Source organism: Bufo bufo, chromosome 3 (assembly GCF_905171765.1).
Source record: "Bufo bufo chromosome 3, aBufBuf1.1, whole genome shotgun sequence".
Taxonomy (NCBI): Eukaryota; Metazoa; Chordata; class Amphibia; order Anura; family Bufonidae; genus Bufo; species Bufo bufo.
This window is the reverse complement of record NC_053391.1, coordinates 17,002,465-17,017,576: the sequence shown is the minus strand read 5'-3', so window position 1 is coordinate 17,017,576 and position 15,112 is coordinate 17,002,465. Positions and strand designations below refer to the sequence as shown.

General features: G+C 48.2%; 1 protein-coding gene across 1 annotated transcript in view; it reads right to left on the bottom strand.

The window, feature by feature from the left end:
- Window positions 1-3,277: 3,277 nt before the first annotated feature.
- The window catches only part of LOC120994391 (beta-1,4-galactosyltransferase 3-like), a 92,953-nt gene continuing 81,118 nt past the window's right edge, over window positions 3,278-15,112 (bottom strand). Inside the window, exons 5-7 of the mRNA XM_040422911.1 lie at window positions 13,483-13,605; window positions 11,010-11,114; window positions 3,278-4,535 (exon numbers count right to left, since the gene is read on the bottom strand). Coding sequence (XP_040278845.1) covers window positions 4,367-4,535; window positions 11,010-11,114; window positions 13,483-13,605 — 397 coding nt within the window. The 3' untranslated portion in view covers window positions 3,278-4,366. The remainder of the gene's footprint in view (window positions 4,536-11,009; window positions 11,115-13,482; window positions 13,606-15,112) is intronic.

Below are 15,112 nucleotides of genomic sequence, written 5' to 3'. Positions count from 1 at the left end.
ATTGGTAATGTTGCTTTGCCTCATATCTTGTAAGCGGGTCTCGGACGTTCGGGCCTTAGACTACGATGCACGTTCTTTCACTCCGGAGGGTGTCCAGTTTAACATTTCCAGACAAACCAAAACAAACATCCGCTCTGTGACTTAACCTTCCTTCCGGCAGTCACCTCAACTTTGTCCGGTAGCTTGCTTGCAGGAGTATGAATCCTGTACTGCTGCTTTGCGTTCTCCGGAATTTCCTCATTTGTTTATCTCTTTTCGGAGACCCTATGCTCCCGTCTCCAGCGCAACTTTGTCACGCTGGGTTAAGGAAATACTGAGTCAGGCGGGCATGGACACTAATATTTTTACAGCGCATTCGGTTCGCAGTGCTTCTGCTACTTCCATGACTGTCTCGGGGGTCCGCCTGGAGGATGTCATGCGTTTAGCGGACTGGTCCAGAGTGTCCACTTTTCGGGAGTTTTATTTTCGTCCCATGTCTCATGCTTTTACTTCTGTCGTTTCTAAGCTTTAAACTTGCAATCATGATTTTATTAAAGACACGGAGGCGAGTATTGCCCTCCCTTCCCACCCTTGCTTAGGTTTGTATATAATTTCGGATTGCGGTATTTTATCTTTTACTCCTTGCTCATGTCTTTGCCTTGGGGTCATTTGCCTCGTTTAGAACTCATGTATGCCTTGTGCAATCTGTTGTCTTTATGTTTCTACTCCGCAGGTTCAAATGTCGGCTTGGTCGCAGATTCGGATCCAAGTGCATGGCCTGTTTCGTTTACAGCGTCAAGGGGCGTTTTTCCTTCCGTTGAAGACTTTGGTTATCTGAGTTATCAAGAGTGTTGGTTCCAGACCGGGATGGCCAGTTTCGGAATATGCTGCAGTTCGGAGTAGCTGTACAAAGAAAGAAGATGATCCCAGGGGTTGAGCCATTATATGCTGGGATAGTGGGGAGGAGTTGGTTACTATGGTTTTCTTTGTGATTGACTGTTCATTCTTTGCTGCTATGGTAACAGTAAAGAGGAGTTAAAGCAATACTCGCTTCCGTGTCTTTAATAAAATCATGACTTTACTATGTATAAATATATCAGGGGTCAGTACAGAGATCTATCCCATCATCTATTTATCCCCAGGACTGTGACTGTGACGAGGGGACATCCTCTGCGTCTGGAGGAAAGAAGGTTTGTACACAAACATAGAAGAGGATTCTTTACGGTAAGAGCAGTGAGACTATGGAGCTCTCTGCCTGAGGAGGTGGTGATGGTGAGTACAATAAAGGAATTCAGGAGGGGCCTGGATGTATTTCTGGAGTGTAATAATATTACAGGCTATAGCTACTAGAGAGGGGTCGCTGATCCAGGGAGTTATTCTGATGCCTGATTGGAGTCGGGAAGGAATTTATTATTCCCCTAAAGTAGGGAAAATTGGCTTCTACCTCAGTTTTTTTTTTTGCCTTCCTCTGGATCAACTTGCAGGATAACAGGCCGAACTGGATGGACGGAGGGCTTTTTTCGGCCTTATGTACTATGTTACATATGTTTTAAGAGGACAGAGCGACTAGGGCTGCAGCTATTTTTTGTAATTGAGTATTCTCTCGAATAATCCAACAATTAAATCGAGTACTCTAACAAAACTAATTAAAAGAACGTTTTTCTTTATAAAAACTCATCAGCCCCCCCCCCGTGCCATCAGGCTCCACCCCCTCCCCAGTGCCATCAGCTGCCCCTCAATACCACCAGCTCCCACCACCTCCCCCTCCTAGCCATGTCCCCAGCGCCAGTGAAATATACTTTCCTGACCTGTAGGGGCGCCGATCCACAGCTCGTCCATCTTCTCCTCCGCGCGCAGCACTGCCGTCCTGACGTCACACAGAGTCAGAATTTTATCTACACAGTAAGCATGCACTATAACCTACCAGCAGCCACCACTAGAGGGCGCTCACTGCATACTGTGAGCCCGAGTACCAAGTCTATGGTAAGCACCTGAGCTCCCTCTAGTGGTGGAATGTTATCAGCTCCTCTATGCCTGTACAGGAGATTTGGAGCTCAGACCCCCTATAAAGATACAGCAAGAAATTTATCAGACCAGAATTTTGTATTGGTTAAGGTTTTATTCTCCAAATGTCAGTTTTACAACTTCTTAATATAGGAGTTTAATTTATTCTGCATTATTTTTCAATTCCTTAACCCTTTCAAGATCTCTGCTTTCTGTCAGTGAATGGGAACATTGCATATTACTTCTAGGGGCTCCATCCTCTCCCGCTCACACCGGAGTAAGGATAGTTACAAGCGAGAGATCTGATACATTGTAACGAGCCCCTCACCTGTGTCAGGTGGACACTATCAGGATGGGTTTTATTCACATAGCCCACTATATTCCTCGATGTTAGTAGGCCCAGGCGCCCTTTCCTTGCCCTGTATAAGACACGTTGCTCCCTCGTCTGTGCGGTGGTGCAGAGGCGGCTGTAAATACTCAGGAAATGGAGTATAAAACTATACGAGCCAAATGTACTCAAACAATCTAAAAAAAAAAAATACTGCAAATATTTACCTATAAATAGAAGAAGTCCTTAAAGGGGGTTGTCCCAAATCAGGAAATAGCATTTATAATGTAGAGAAAGTTACTAATGTATTGTGATTGCCCATATTGCTTCCTTTGCTGTCTGGATTCATTTTTGCATCACATTTTCCATGCTTACGACCACCCTACAATCCCACAGCGGTGGTCGTGCTATAGGAAAGAGTGCCAGGGTCTCCGGTGGCTGGGACTGTGGGAGGCTCACATAGGCATGCGCAACCGTCCCCGTCCTGGCCACCTGGTATCTGCGCTGCAGCAGTTGTCGTAACCATAGAAACAAGCAGTGTATAATACAAATGGAAAAAAATGAATCCAGCCAGCGAAGGAAGCAATATGGAGAATCGCACTACATTAGGAAGGGCCTTGTATTAACTTTCTCTACATGATAAATTTAAAAAGTGAGACAATCCCTTTAAATGGATAATTATTTTTTTTTATTCAGAAAAACAGCAGTACCGTGTGGGATGTAAAAAAAAAAAAAAAAAAAAGCCCTTTACAGCCAATGGCAAAATCTGCCCTGAATCTGAGGCACACTCTGTGCGAATGAACCATGTGTTTCACCCTAAGCACTCACTGCAAACATAAACCGACAGGAATGTGGATGCGATCAGGTAAAAATCTCATCCACTTTGCTGCCACTGTAAAACGCTGCAGACTCGTCAGGGCTCGGCGGGACAACCGGAGCAGCAAAGGGATTTACAAGGTGCCGACTCTATGGGATTACCGACCACAGCGCCACACATTGTATAGTGGCTGTGCTTGGTATTGCAGCTCAGTCCAATCCACTGGAATGGGACTGAGCTGCGTCTAGGTCACGTGATTGATGACCTGGCCGAGGATGAGGCTGCAGCTCTCACCAGAGCTTCTCCGGATCCTCACCGATCAGATACTGACGACCTGTCCTGTGGATAGCTCATTAATACTTTACTCCTACGTCCACCTTCACACTGTTTTATTGTACCATTGCATTTAAAATGAAAAATAAAAAATGTGAAATAATTTTGCAATAGGACTTGATTAAAAAAAACTTCCTGTTCTGTGTCTACAGCTCCTAGGCAGACCTATGTGTCTCCATGGTAACAGACAACAGACCAACCCCTTGTAGTCTGATCCTGCGGTCACACTCCTTCCATCTATTCTCAAATTTATGCCAACATACAATCAGCAGGTTACCAAGAGGCTAAGAAAGTGTGACTGCAGAATCAGACTACGCGGGGCTCTGTTGTCTGTTACCATGGAGACACACTGGTTTGCAGAAGTGCTGTATAAAGAAAATGATAGGAGATTCTTAATCAAGAGCTAGCGCAAAGTTACTTCCTTTCTCAATATCAATGCAATGGCGCGATAAGAAATGGTTGTGAAGGTGGACCTAGCCTTTAAGAGAACGACACAAAGAACAGGGAGGATACCAAAAAAGTGCTCTTATTTTCTAATAGAGCAAAAAAGCAGCAGTTTGTGAATCAAGATGTGCAGTTAACAAATCAACTGACACAAAGTCCATAAACCCATTAATTTCACTGGGACCATGCGTCTGTGCTCCCCTATTATGTACATACTGATGATCATGTGATTGGTCTGTGTCCCTGGTCAGAATGTGACTGCCACTTCAGGCGGGTGACCGGTCAGGGCCAAGTCGTTTCATTCCAGCATCTCACGGTCCACACAGTGACCTCTACTGGTCACAATGGAAACGACAGGTCTCATGGTTTTACAGAATGCATAGGGACTGGAGAAGAGACTGCAGGTCCGCAGCCATATCACTGGATGCTTCTCTATAGTTCAGTACGCCCCTGACCAAGGGTTAGAAAAAACCCCACTTTCTTGCGTCGGTCGGCATGACCGGAGTTTCACCGATGTCCACCGTGAGGTTGGTGTAGAGCTCCGTCTTCTCTCTGGAAAGCAGGCGGAAAGCTATGGAGTTCATCCCGTCTTCTCTCCAGGTTATTCTGGTTTTACTTAACAGATTATGCCTGGGAAGATAAACGAAGGAGGAGAACATCAGATGGGAAACCTGGCCTTCAGCAGCTAAGTGGTTAACGGTCCCCAGAACTCCCACAATGCACTGGTTCCTGATAAAAAATATGGGATTACACTTACCGGTAATAGTTTTTCCTTGAGCCTATACAGCACCCATGGATAGCATCCGCCCCTTTCCTCAGGACAGGAAACAGGAAGCACAGCCTCTTTAAAAGGGAAGTACAACCCCCATCATGCCAGTCCTATTCCAAGAACTAAGGAGACAAAAAAACAAGACTACACCACAACAAATCTACGACAGAACAAAAGTTTATATCCGTGTGTAAATAGATATATATACACATACAAATACACACGTATATCTCTCTTCATATATTATTTTTTTTAAAATTATTTTGGGAGGGTACTAGGCGGGTGCTTGTCATAGGCTTAAGGAAAAAACGATTACCGGTAAGTGTAATCCCATATTTCCCCCCTCGCCTATGACAGCACCCATGGATATCTAGGCGAGATTATCTAGGGTGGGACAACTGCTTGGAGGACTTTACGCCCAAACCCTAAACCCTCCTGTGAAGGAAGCTGCAGTCTATAGTGTCTAAAGAAGGTATGAGAAGAACTCCACGTAGCAGCTCTGCAAATCTGGTCAATAGAAGCGGAAGCTCTTTCTGCCCAGGATGTAGACACCGCTCTAGTTGAGTGTGCCCCAAACCCGGCAGGAGGAGGAACCCCTTTAGAGGAATATGCAAGATAAATGGCCTGTTTAATATATCTGGCAATGGACTGAGGAAGCAGGGGAGCCCTTCTTCTGTCCCTGAAAGGAAACCACAAGCTTAGAGGACAACCTCCAGTCCTGAGTGGCAGAAAGGTATTGAATTAGACACCTTCTAACATCGAGGCAATGGAATTCCCTTTCCTTCTGATTCTTGGGTGAGGGACAGAAGGAAGGTAAAACTACATCCTGAGACCGGTGAAAGGATGATGAAACCTTTAGAAGGAAGGCAGGGTCAGGAGATAAAATAACCCTATCTTCTAAAATATTAAGATACGGTCTCTCGATTGAGAAGGCCGATATCTCGCTCACTCTTCTAGCTGAAGTAATGGCTAGCAAAAAAACTAATTTATAGGTTAAGATCTTTATTGGGATATCCTCAAAGGGATCCCCCGTTAAAGGCAGACAAAACTAGATTTAAATCCCAGGGAGGAACTCTGGACTTCTGGACGGGAGCAAGTTTAGAAATTGCAATGACAAATCTTTTAATCCAGGGGTGGTCTGCTAACTTATACTCAAAGAGAGCACTTAAGGCAGAGATATGGACCTTTAGGGTACTAGGCCTAAGTTTTTTATTCCAGCCCTCCTGGAGGAAGCTAAGGACTAGAGGCAACTCCGGGGGTTCCAAAACATTAACTGGCTTATTTGCAAACCTAAGGAAGGCCCTCCAAACCCTCAAATAGATCTTAGAAGTAACAGCCTTCCTACTGGACAAAAGGGTGTTTATCACTTCCCCAGAAAGACCCTTCATTTCTAGGATCTGCCTCTCAACAGCCAAGCTGTCAAGTGCAGGTTCTCTAACTGTGGATGAAGTATCGGCCCCTGCACTAGTAGCCCCGGGAAGACAGGAGGTACCCAGGGATCTGCTACTGACATCCTCCTTAGCCAGGAAAACCAGACCCTCCTGGGCCAAAAGGGGGCTATAGTAATTACTAGGGCCTTCTCCTCCCGAATTTTCTTCAGGACTCTCGGGAGTAGCTTTATAGGAGGGAAGGCGTACAGGAGGCCTACTCTCCATGATTGGGCCAATGCGTCCACCGCCGTGGGCTGCTCTAATGGGGATAGGGAGAAGAATTTTTTCACTTTTGTTTTCCCTTGTGGCAAAGAGATCTACCACCGGGAGACCCCAAAGAGCCACAATGTCGTTGAAGATCTGTTGATCCAGGGACCATTCCCCCTGCCGCACACAATGTCTGCTCAGAAAATCTGCCGTTACATTCTCCTTTCCCTTTAAGTGTACTGCCCTGATCGATGGGAGGAAACCTTCTGCTAGCTCGAAAATTTCTTTGGTGAGAGACATTAGGTCTGGAGATCTGGTCCCCCCCTGACGATTGATATGAGCTACTGCCGTCATGTTGTCTGAGTAGATCAAAATATTTCTGCTTTTTAAGAGGTGGAGGCTTCCTCTTCAAGGCCATGAGGATCGCTAGAAGTTCCTTGAAGTTGTGAGACTTGGGAACTATCTCCTGATTCCACTGTCCCTGCAGAAGTAGAGAATCTGTGTGAGCTCCCCAACCCCAAGGACTTGCATCTGTAGTCAGAGTAAGGGGATCCTTCCTTGACCAAGGGACTCCTTTTTGAAGGTTGGAAGGCACCGTCCACCATTCTAGATCTTTCAATGTTTGAGTTGAAAGAGAAGAGAGAGAATCCAAGGATTGGGGATCTTTGTCCCAAACCCCCAGGATCTGCAACTGAAGTGACCTCGAGTGGAAGTGGGCCCATTCTACCCCCGGGATTGCGGCCGTCATTAGGCCTAGAACTGACATAGCTTCTCTTAGAGATATGGAGTGGTGAGCTACAATGTTTTGAACCCTGGAGACTAGCAGAGATATTTTTTGTGTTGGAAGAAAACACATTTGTTTTTGGGAGTCCAGGAGTAGCCCCAGAAAGGTGCATATCTGGCTTGGCACAAGATTGGATTTTTGGAGATTTAATTCCCAACCCAACTTCACAAGCACCTCCCTGAACCAGGAAATCAGATCGATTAACTGGTCTGGTTCCCGAGAGAGAAGGAGGAAATAGTCTAGATAGGGAATGGCAATCAGATCCCTCTCCCTCAGATGAGCCATCATCTCTGCTACAATCTTTGTGAAAAGCCTGGGTGCCTGAGACAACCCAAACAGCAGGGCCCGAAATTGTACATGTAGGAGTCTGTCCGGGAACTGAACTGCTACTCTTAGGTACCTCTGGTGACTGGGATGGATTGGTACATGGTAATAAGCGTCCCTGAGATCCAGGGTCGCCATGTAGCAGCCTGGGAATAGATTTGGAATTATAGAACTGATAGTCTCCATACGAAATCTCTCGTACACCAGGTATTTGTTGAGCAGTTTCAGATTTATTATAGTGCGGAAGGTGCCATTCGGCTTCTTTACAAGGAAAATCGTTGAATAATAGCCCGTCTCCCTCTCTTGAGCTGGAACCTCCTGCAGGACCTTTTTCTTCAGCAAATCTGAATACTCCAGACGTAATGCCTCGAGCTTCTGTGGGCTGGAGCGATAGTCTGTCAAAACAAACCTTTCTGGAGGAGTTCTTAGGAAGTTCAGGCAATAGCCCTCTGAAATGATTGAAAGAATCCAGGGGCTGTTCGAGATCTTCCGCCATTGCTCTGCGAAGAGAGAGAGACGACCTCCAACCGGGGATCTGGCGTAATTGCTGAGGCTTTTTAGAGGCCTCTCCACCTGAAAAAAGAAATCCCTTGTTTCTTCTGGCCGCATTACCGGACTGTCTGGGAGTTTCTCTTCTCTTGAAGTTGAATCTGGATGTCTGAGAAAGGGTTTCTTAGGAGGTTGCTGATGTATAGAGGGGAACCCCTTTTTTCTGTCAGAAGCTTTTTCCAGCAAATCGTCTAACGTGGGCCCAAAGAGGAATTCCCCCTGACAGGGAATAGCACACAATTTCGCATTTGAACCCGCATCTCCTTTCCAATCCTTAAGCCAAATGGCCCTCCGGGCGGAATTCGAAAGAGCGGCGGCTCTTGCTGACAGCTTCAGGGAATCTACTGAGGCATCTGCTAGAAAATTAACGGCACTATAAAGAGTTGGAAATGAGGCAAGCAACTCTTCTACAGGTGCTCCATTCTTTATTTGCTCTTCCATTTCTTTCAACCAGACTTTTAAAGATCTGGCCACAGAAGTAGCGGCTATAGCGGGCCTGAACGAGCCAGCCGTCGCTTCCCAGTTCTTCTTTAAATAGACCTCGGCTCTTCTGTCCATTGGATCTTTAAGAGTTCCTGAGTCCTCAAACGGGAGGGCTGCCTTTTTAGAGATCTTCGCTACCGGAGCATCCAGTTTCGGGGCTCTATCCCAATCAGCTGAAGCTTTATCTTCGAAGGGATATTTCTGCTTTAGGGCACAAGGCACGAAAAACTTTCTATCCGGCCTACTCCATTCATTTTTAATCACAGAAGTTTTGTTTTCATGCACATCAAAACACTTCAACCTCCTAGGACCTAGGCCCTCAAACATAGAATCCCTCAGACTGGGGTTCTGACTGATCATAGAGTCCCATAGTTGCCCTGACGATCCCGACTAGGGAATTAATGTTCTCTGGAAGGAACAAAGGTCTCCCTGCCAATTGTTCATCCTGGGAGTGATCCGAGGACGGTAGTTCTCCCTCCTCCTCTAACCCTGATAACAACTCCTGATCACTTGAAGCGGGAATAGAGACAGCAGCAGAAGTGCTAGGGCGATCTTCAAGCAGATTACTCAAGGACTCCTTCACTGATTCTTTAACCTCATCCTTGATAATCTGTTCTAGGCTTAATGAGAGAAGGGGCCTCATCCTCCAATAATTTGCCCACGAAGGCCTGGCAGGCAGGTTTACCGCAACCGGACGGTAGCTTTCTTTTACAAATAGCGCAGCTCGCTCCTTGGACCTTGACCCCCTTCTCTCTTTGGAAGTCTAGAAACACAGAATGAAAAAGACTCCCATCAGGATAATGTAATAATGAAAAAAGGCAGGGCATTCACCCCTCTTACCCTCACCGGTACCAAGGATTCGTTGGTGGTTTCAGTGGGTTCTGCGCGCTGTGTGGGCTCCATTTTCTGCCACAGGCTTTCATCTATGGAGGTCACTGCAGGCCAAAACACCAGCCTGCAGTGAGAGCTGGCTGGATTTGAACTTGCCGGGCGCGTACCGGCACCCTCCCCTTCCTGCCTAAGGCAACGCCCCCTCCCACTGCTGAATCCGGAGCCCAGGATCCGGCGCCGACTAATGACGTCAGCGCCGGCCTGACTACCCGGAAGGGACGGCGTTGCGCATTCCCAGCGCGAACGCCAGACAGCAGCCGAACATACGGCACGGCCGCAGAGGTTCGCCGTGCATGGGACACCAAGGCAGCCCCGACGGGGGAGTGACCGGAACGAGGAGGAGTCCAGGGATCCAGGCTTCAGCAGCGGCTTCCAAGGAAGGCTTACGCCGCACGGGTAGGCCCTCCTCCCACGGGTAAACACCAAGGGGCTCCCGCAGCTCCGTCTCTTCATGCTGTGCATCCACCCTGTCCCTTAGGACAGGAAACAGAACTGGCATGATGGGGGTTGTACTTCCCTTTTAAAGAGGCTGTGCTTCCTGTTTCCTGTCTTGAGGTAAGGGGCGGATGCTATCCATGGGTGCTGTCATAGGCGAGGGGGGAAAAAACAACTGCTAAATGCAGCTCTGGATGTGACTGGAGTAAAACATGTGAATGGAACAAACCTTTAGGGCTCATTCACACGACCGTGTGAAGCCCGTGCTGCGGTCCACAATGCACGGGCACCTTCCGTGGGACAGGCGCATGGGGATCGCAGACCCATTCACTTGAATGGGCCCGCGATCCCTCCGTTCCGCAAAAATATAGAGCATGTTCTATCTTTTTGCGGAGTGGAGGCACAGAACGAAACCCCAGAAAGCACTCCATAGTGCTTCCGTTCTGCATCTCCGGATTTGGGGACCAATTGAAATTAATGGGTCCGCATCCGTGATGCGGAATGACAACGGAACGGTGCCCGTGTATTGCGGATCCACAAATGTGGTCCACAATATGGGAACGGGACACCAACGGTCGTGTCAACGAGCCCTAACTTTACTTAACACTATGTCGATTTACAGTTCCACAAAGTGTTCACGGATTGGATGAAATATGAGGAGAAGCCCTGCGGCAAGTGTGTAATTTCCCTGCAGCTCCACCACAGGAGAGGAGAAGTATTACACAGTGGCCATTTACATCAGTGGACGTGCCAGGTCCTCCAGAGAGAGATAAAGATGCTCCTTGCAGTCTCTCGCTACTCTAGCCAATGGAGGAGGACCTGGAATGGAGAGAACCCATTAGTTATCTGGGATTTCCATATTGATGGCCAATTCTCCAGTCATCAATGTCTGATAGGTGGGGGGATGACTCCAGGCAGGACCACTGAGAAGATGTTTGAAGAGGCTGTGGCGCTCCGGCGAGTGCTGTGGCCTCCTCAAAGATTATACAGGGCTGTACACCGTATGGTGGCTGTGCTTGGTATTGCAGCCCAGGCCTATCCAACTGAATGGGATGGAGCCGTGCCTAGGCCATGGGACTGGTAAATGTGACGTCACTGGCCTAGGAAGAAGCCGCATGGTGCGCCGAGGCCTCTTCAAACAGCTGAATGGCAGAGGTGAAGAGAGTCTGACTCCCGCCAATCTGATACTGATGACCTATCGGCGGCTGACACTTTCACTAGGTCCCGTTTACCTGTAAGAGTTCTCCTCATTGCCGGAGTCACGGTCGTGTGGGATCATTTTATATCGGCCAAGGCTTAAAGGCGTCCGAGTGATTTTCATCCCCGAGAGGCGAATCCTTGTAAAAGAGGAAAACACATAAAAACCTATTAAAGGGTTTCTATCACTTCGTATGACATAATTAGCTCTCAAACACTAGCGATCCGCTAGTGTCTGCTCTGGCCAACCATCCTAATATAAGAGCTTTTTGGGCAGCCGTTTTGCTAAAAAAATAACTTTTATAAATATGCTAATGAGCCTCTAGGTGCTATGTGGGCGTCATTAGCACCTAGAGGCTCAGTCTACCTTCATACACAGCCACCACCCAGCGCGTCCCTCCAGCCCGCCCATCTCCTGATGAATGCGATCCTCCGTGTGACGCAACGGACGAATTCTCGCGCATGCGCCGTGCGCGGCTGTATTCGGCGCATGCGCAGTGAATGTCTGACCGCTTCCCTGCTCAGACATCTCCACTGCGCCTGTTCCTTGGAGCACTATGACGTCATCGGCGCAGTGGAGATGTCTGAGCAGGGAAGCGGTCAGACATTCACTGCGCATGCGCCGAATACAGCCGCGCACGGCGCATGCGCGAGAATTCGTCCGTTACGTCACACGGAGGATCGCATTCAGCAGGAGATGGGCGGGCTGGAGGGACGCGCTGGGCGGTGGCTGTGTATGAAGGTAGACGGAGCCTCTAGGTGCTAATGACGCCCACATAGCACCTAGAGGCTCATTAGCATATTTATAACAGTTATTTTTTTAGCAAAACGGCTGCCCAATAAACAGTTATATTAGGATGGTTGGCCAGAGCAGACACTAGCGGATCGCTAGTGTCTGAGAGCTAATTATGGCATACGAAGTGATAGAAACCCTTTAAAGGCCACGTCCAATAGTTGGCCCTTCTGGAAGATGATTGCAAGGAAATCTCCACAAAGAGCGCTCGATCTGAGGGCACCTGAAGAAGCCATTGTATGCCGGGCAAAAGGGGCTCAACCTCACTCATTTCCAGACCTGGATGTAGCCTTCTGGCCAATCAGAAGTGTTCTGAGGGTTACATGTGACTGGAGCGGGGCCCACATAATGGATGTAGGTCAGGTCTCTCCAACTTGTCCTCCAGGACACTTGCAGATGCATTAGATATAGTGGAGTCCAAAATGTTACGTGTAACGTGCAGATTTCGGGTCTAACCCTCTGCTGGGTTCTCATAAAGGCAATTTCCCTCCATCCCCAACGAATAGGTGAGCTGGAGGCCCGGGGCCTGCATCCTTCAGCAGTCAAGCTGTTGTGAAACTACTATTCCCAGAGTACTGAAAAGAGCAGAGGCAGTATGCATGCTGGGAGTTGTAGTTTCACAACAGCTGGAGTGCCGGCCTTCTGCTGCTTCTCCTCCTCATTGCTGTTTTACACTAGATGGGTTCTCGTGTGACCGAGGAGGTTTCTGAACACTTAGGCCTCTTTCACATGGGCGTTGCGGGAGTTCGGGTTTAGGTACCAAACACGCGAGATTTTTCTCACGTGAGTGAAAACGCATTACAATGTTTTGCACTCACGTGAGAAAAATCGCGCGTGTTTGGTACCCAAACCCGAACTTCTTCCCAGAAGTTCGGGCTTGGGATCGGTGTTCTGTAGATTGCTATTATTTTCCCTTCATAACCATGTTATAAGGGGAAATAATGCATTCTGAATACAGAATGCATAGTAAAATAGCGCTGGAGGGGTTAAAAATAAATAAAAAATTATTTAACTCACCTTAGTCCAGTTGATCGCGCAGCCCGGCTTCTCGTCTGTCAACTTTGCTGAACAGGACCTGTGGTGAGCATTCATTGCAGGAACAGGACCTGTGGTGATGTCACTCAGATCATGTGATGACCGGAGTGACATCACCACAGGTCCTGTTCAGCAAAGGAGACAGACGAGAAGCCGGGCTGCGCAATCAACTGGACTAAGGTGAGGTAATTGTTATTTTTTTAACCCCTCCAGCGCTATTTTACTATGCATCCTGTATTCAGAATGCTATTATTTTCCCTTATAACCATGTTATAAGGGAAAATAATAATGATCGGGTCTCCATCCAGATTGTCTCCTAGCAACCGTGCGTGAAAATCGCACCGCATCCGCACTTGCTTGCGGATGCTTGCGATTTTCACGCAACCCCATTCATTTCTATGGGGCCTGCGTTACGTGAAAAACGCACAAAGAGGAGCATGCTGCGATTTTCACGCAACGCACAAGTGATGCGTGAAAATCACCACTCGTGTGCACAGCCCCATAGAAATGAATGTGTCGGGATTCAGTGCGGGTGCAATGTGTTCAACTCACGCATCGCATCCGCGCGGAATACTCGCCCGTGTGAAAGGGGCCTTACAGAGCGGCTTCTAGTAGGGGAAAGGGAGGAAGACAGCGCTCGTCCCAATCACAGCTTTGTGACCCTCACCGCGGTAGGTTACCTCATGGCGATATCATCGTCCTCTCCTCCCCAGCCCCAGTATGCGTTGGGGAATCCATTGATCCTCATGAACTGATCTGGTGTAAGTGCAGTCACTCCTCCAAAATATGTCCAATATGGAAGCCTGCAGGGGAAGTAAAAAAGAATTACAACCACTGGCGTATTCATCGAGAATGGCTGCCGGAGCCTCATGATCCCTAAAAAAACGCAGGTGGTGCACAGGATTTTTGCATTCTGTATCAGTGAAATGCAATCCCCTGAAATCCTTAATGTGTTATCTAACGCCCGATGGTCTCTGTCACGGCTTCAGCCAGAGTCTCTTTCCTATTCCTCTCCCAGCTCTCCCTGGCAGTCAATCACAGAAGGAGATTACAAGCATTATACTGTATGTCTAGAGCAAGGGTCAGTGACCTCCGACACGAGCAGTTGTCAAACTACAACTCCCAGCTGTTCTTGGTAAACCATAGATGTAAACAGAGTTGTGACGAATACCACACCTCGTGCCTGCTTGACGGCAACTACGTCGAGCTCACGAGACGCGGTATGGTCACTGGTTACCAAGACGTGACGTTACGCCCTCCCGGAGGAGCAGGTAAGGTCGGCTTGGTACAGTTTACACCGACTCCTCCTGTCCACACGGGCACAGAGAGGCAACAAGCTGAGGGAGCCTGGTCACTGCCCCAGTGAAACAGCGCTTCCTCAGCCCGGGTATCTGCCACTAGCTTCTCGTTTGATACAAGCCCGGTCCGCTAACGAGATTACATAAGGTGAGAAACCAACCCGCGGTATCGTATAACTAGGCCGAAACACGGACGTGAGGATTCGTAATAGAGATACAAGACAGCACAAGATTAAATTAGTAAAGTTTAATCGCCTTAAGGGCTCACTAGATATAACACAATATACACAGTGAATATATACAGTAGTCTGAGGTTACGAATATAGGTAATATGGTATACACAGGATTACACAGAGCACAGGTCAGTTACCACGTCCTTTGGGTTATGATGGTGGAATAGTCCTTGGCTGTGGTCACGTGGGGGCAGTGATGTCAGAAGTTTCCAGGTCTCTCCAGAACACATGGCATGATGTGACCCCCTTTCAGAGAAAGACCCGCCCGCTTGCTGGCACAAGCCTTTTAAACTGTAGCTGCCCCCTCCTCTTCCTGCCTCTGAGAAGGGTCCCCCCCCCCCCCCTCCCTGCTGATCCTGGCAGCTCAATGACCCACAAAACCCTTTAGGGTTCATAGCTCCAGCAGCCCAGAAGGTCACAGGGAGAAGGTTCTGGGACCAACAGACCCGCCTGGGTTCCGGCTACAAGTAGAGTTCAAACATGGTACAGTCACTTGGTTTCTGTGGGGAGATATGTATATCTGCCCTCCCAGGCTCCCTATTACCAAGCTAAGAGTAGGAGCCTGACCATCTTGGTCACAGGATCACAAATATATATTTGACTCATGCCTGGGATGGACGGGCGATTCATAATTCCTTATGAACCGCCGGTTCCATGATGTCTGGAAGGAAATGAGATCTAGACAAGGGCTGAGACCCCCTGCCGGGAGTTTTCCTGCAGGATTAGCTTGGCCTCCGTGCAGTCTGGGTTAGGTGTGATTATGCCCACAGGTGGCCTCC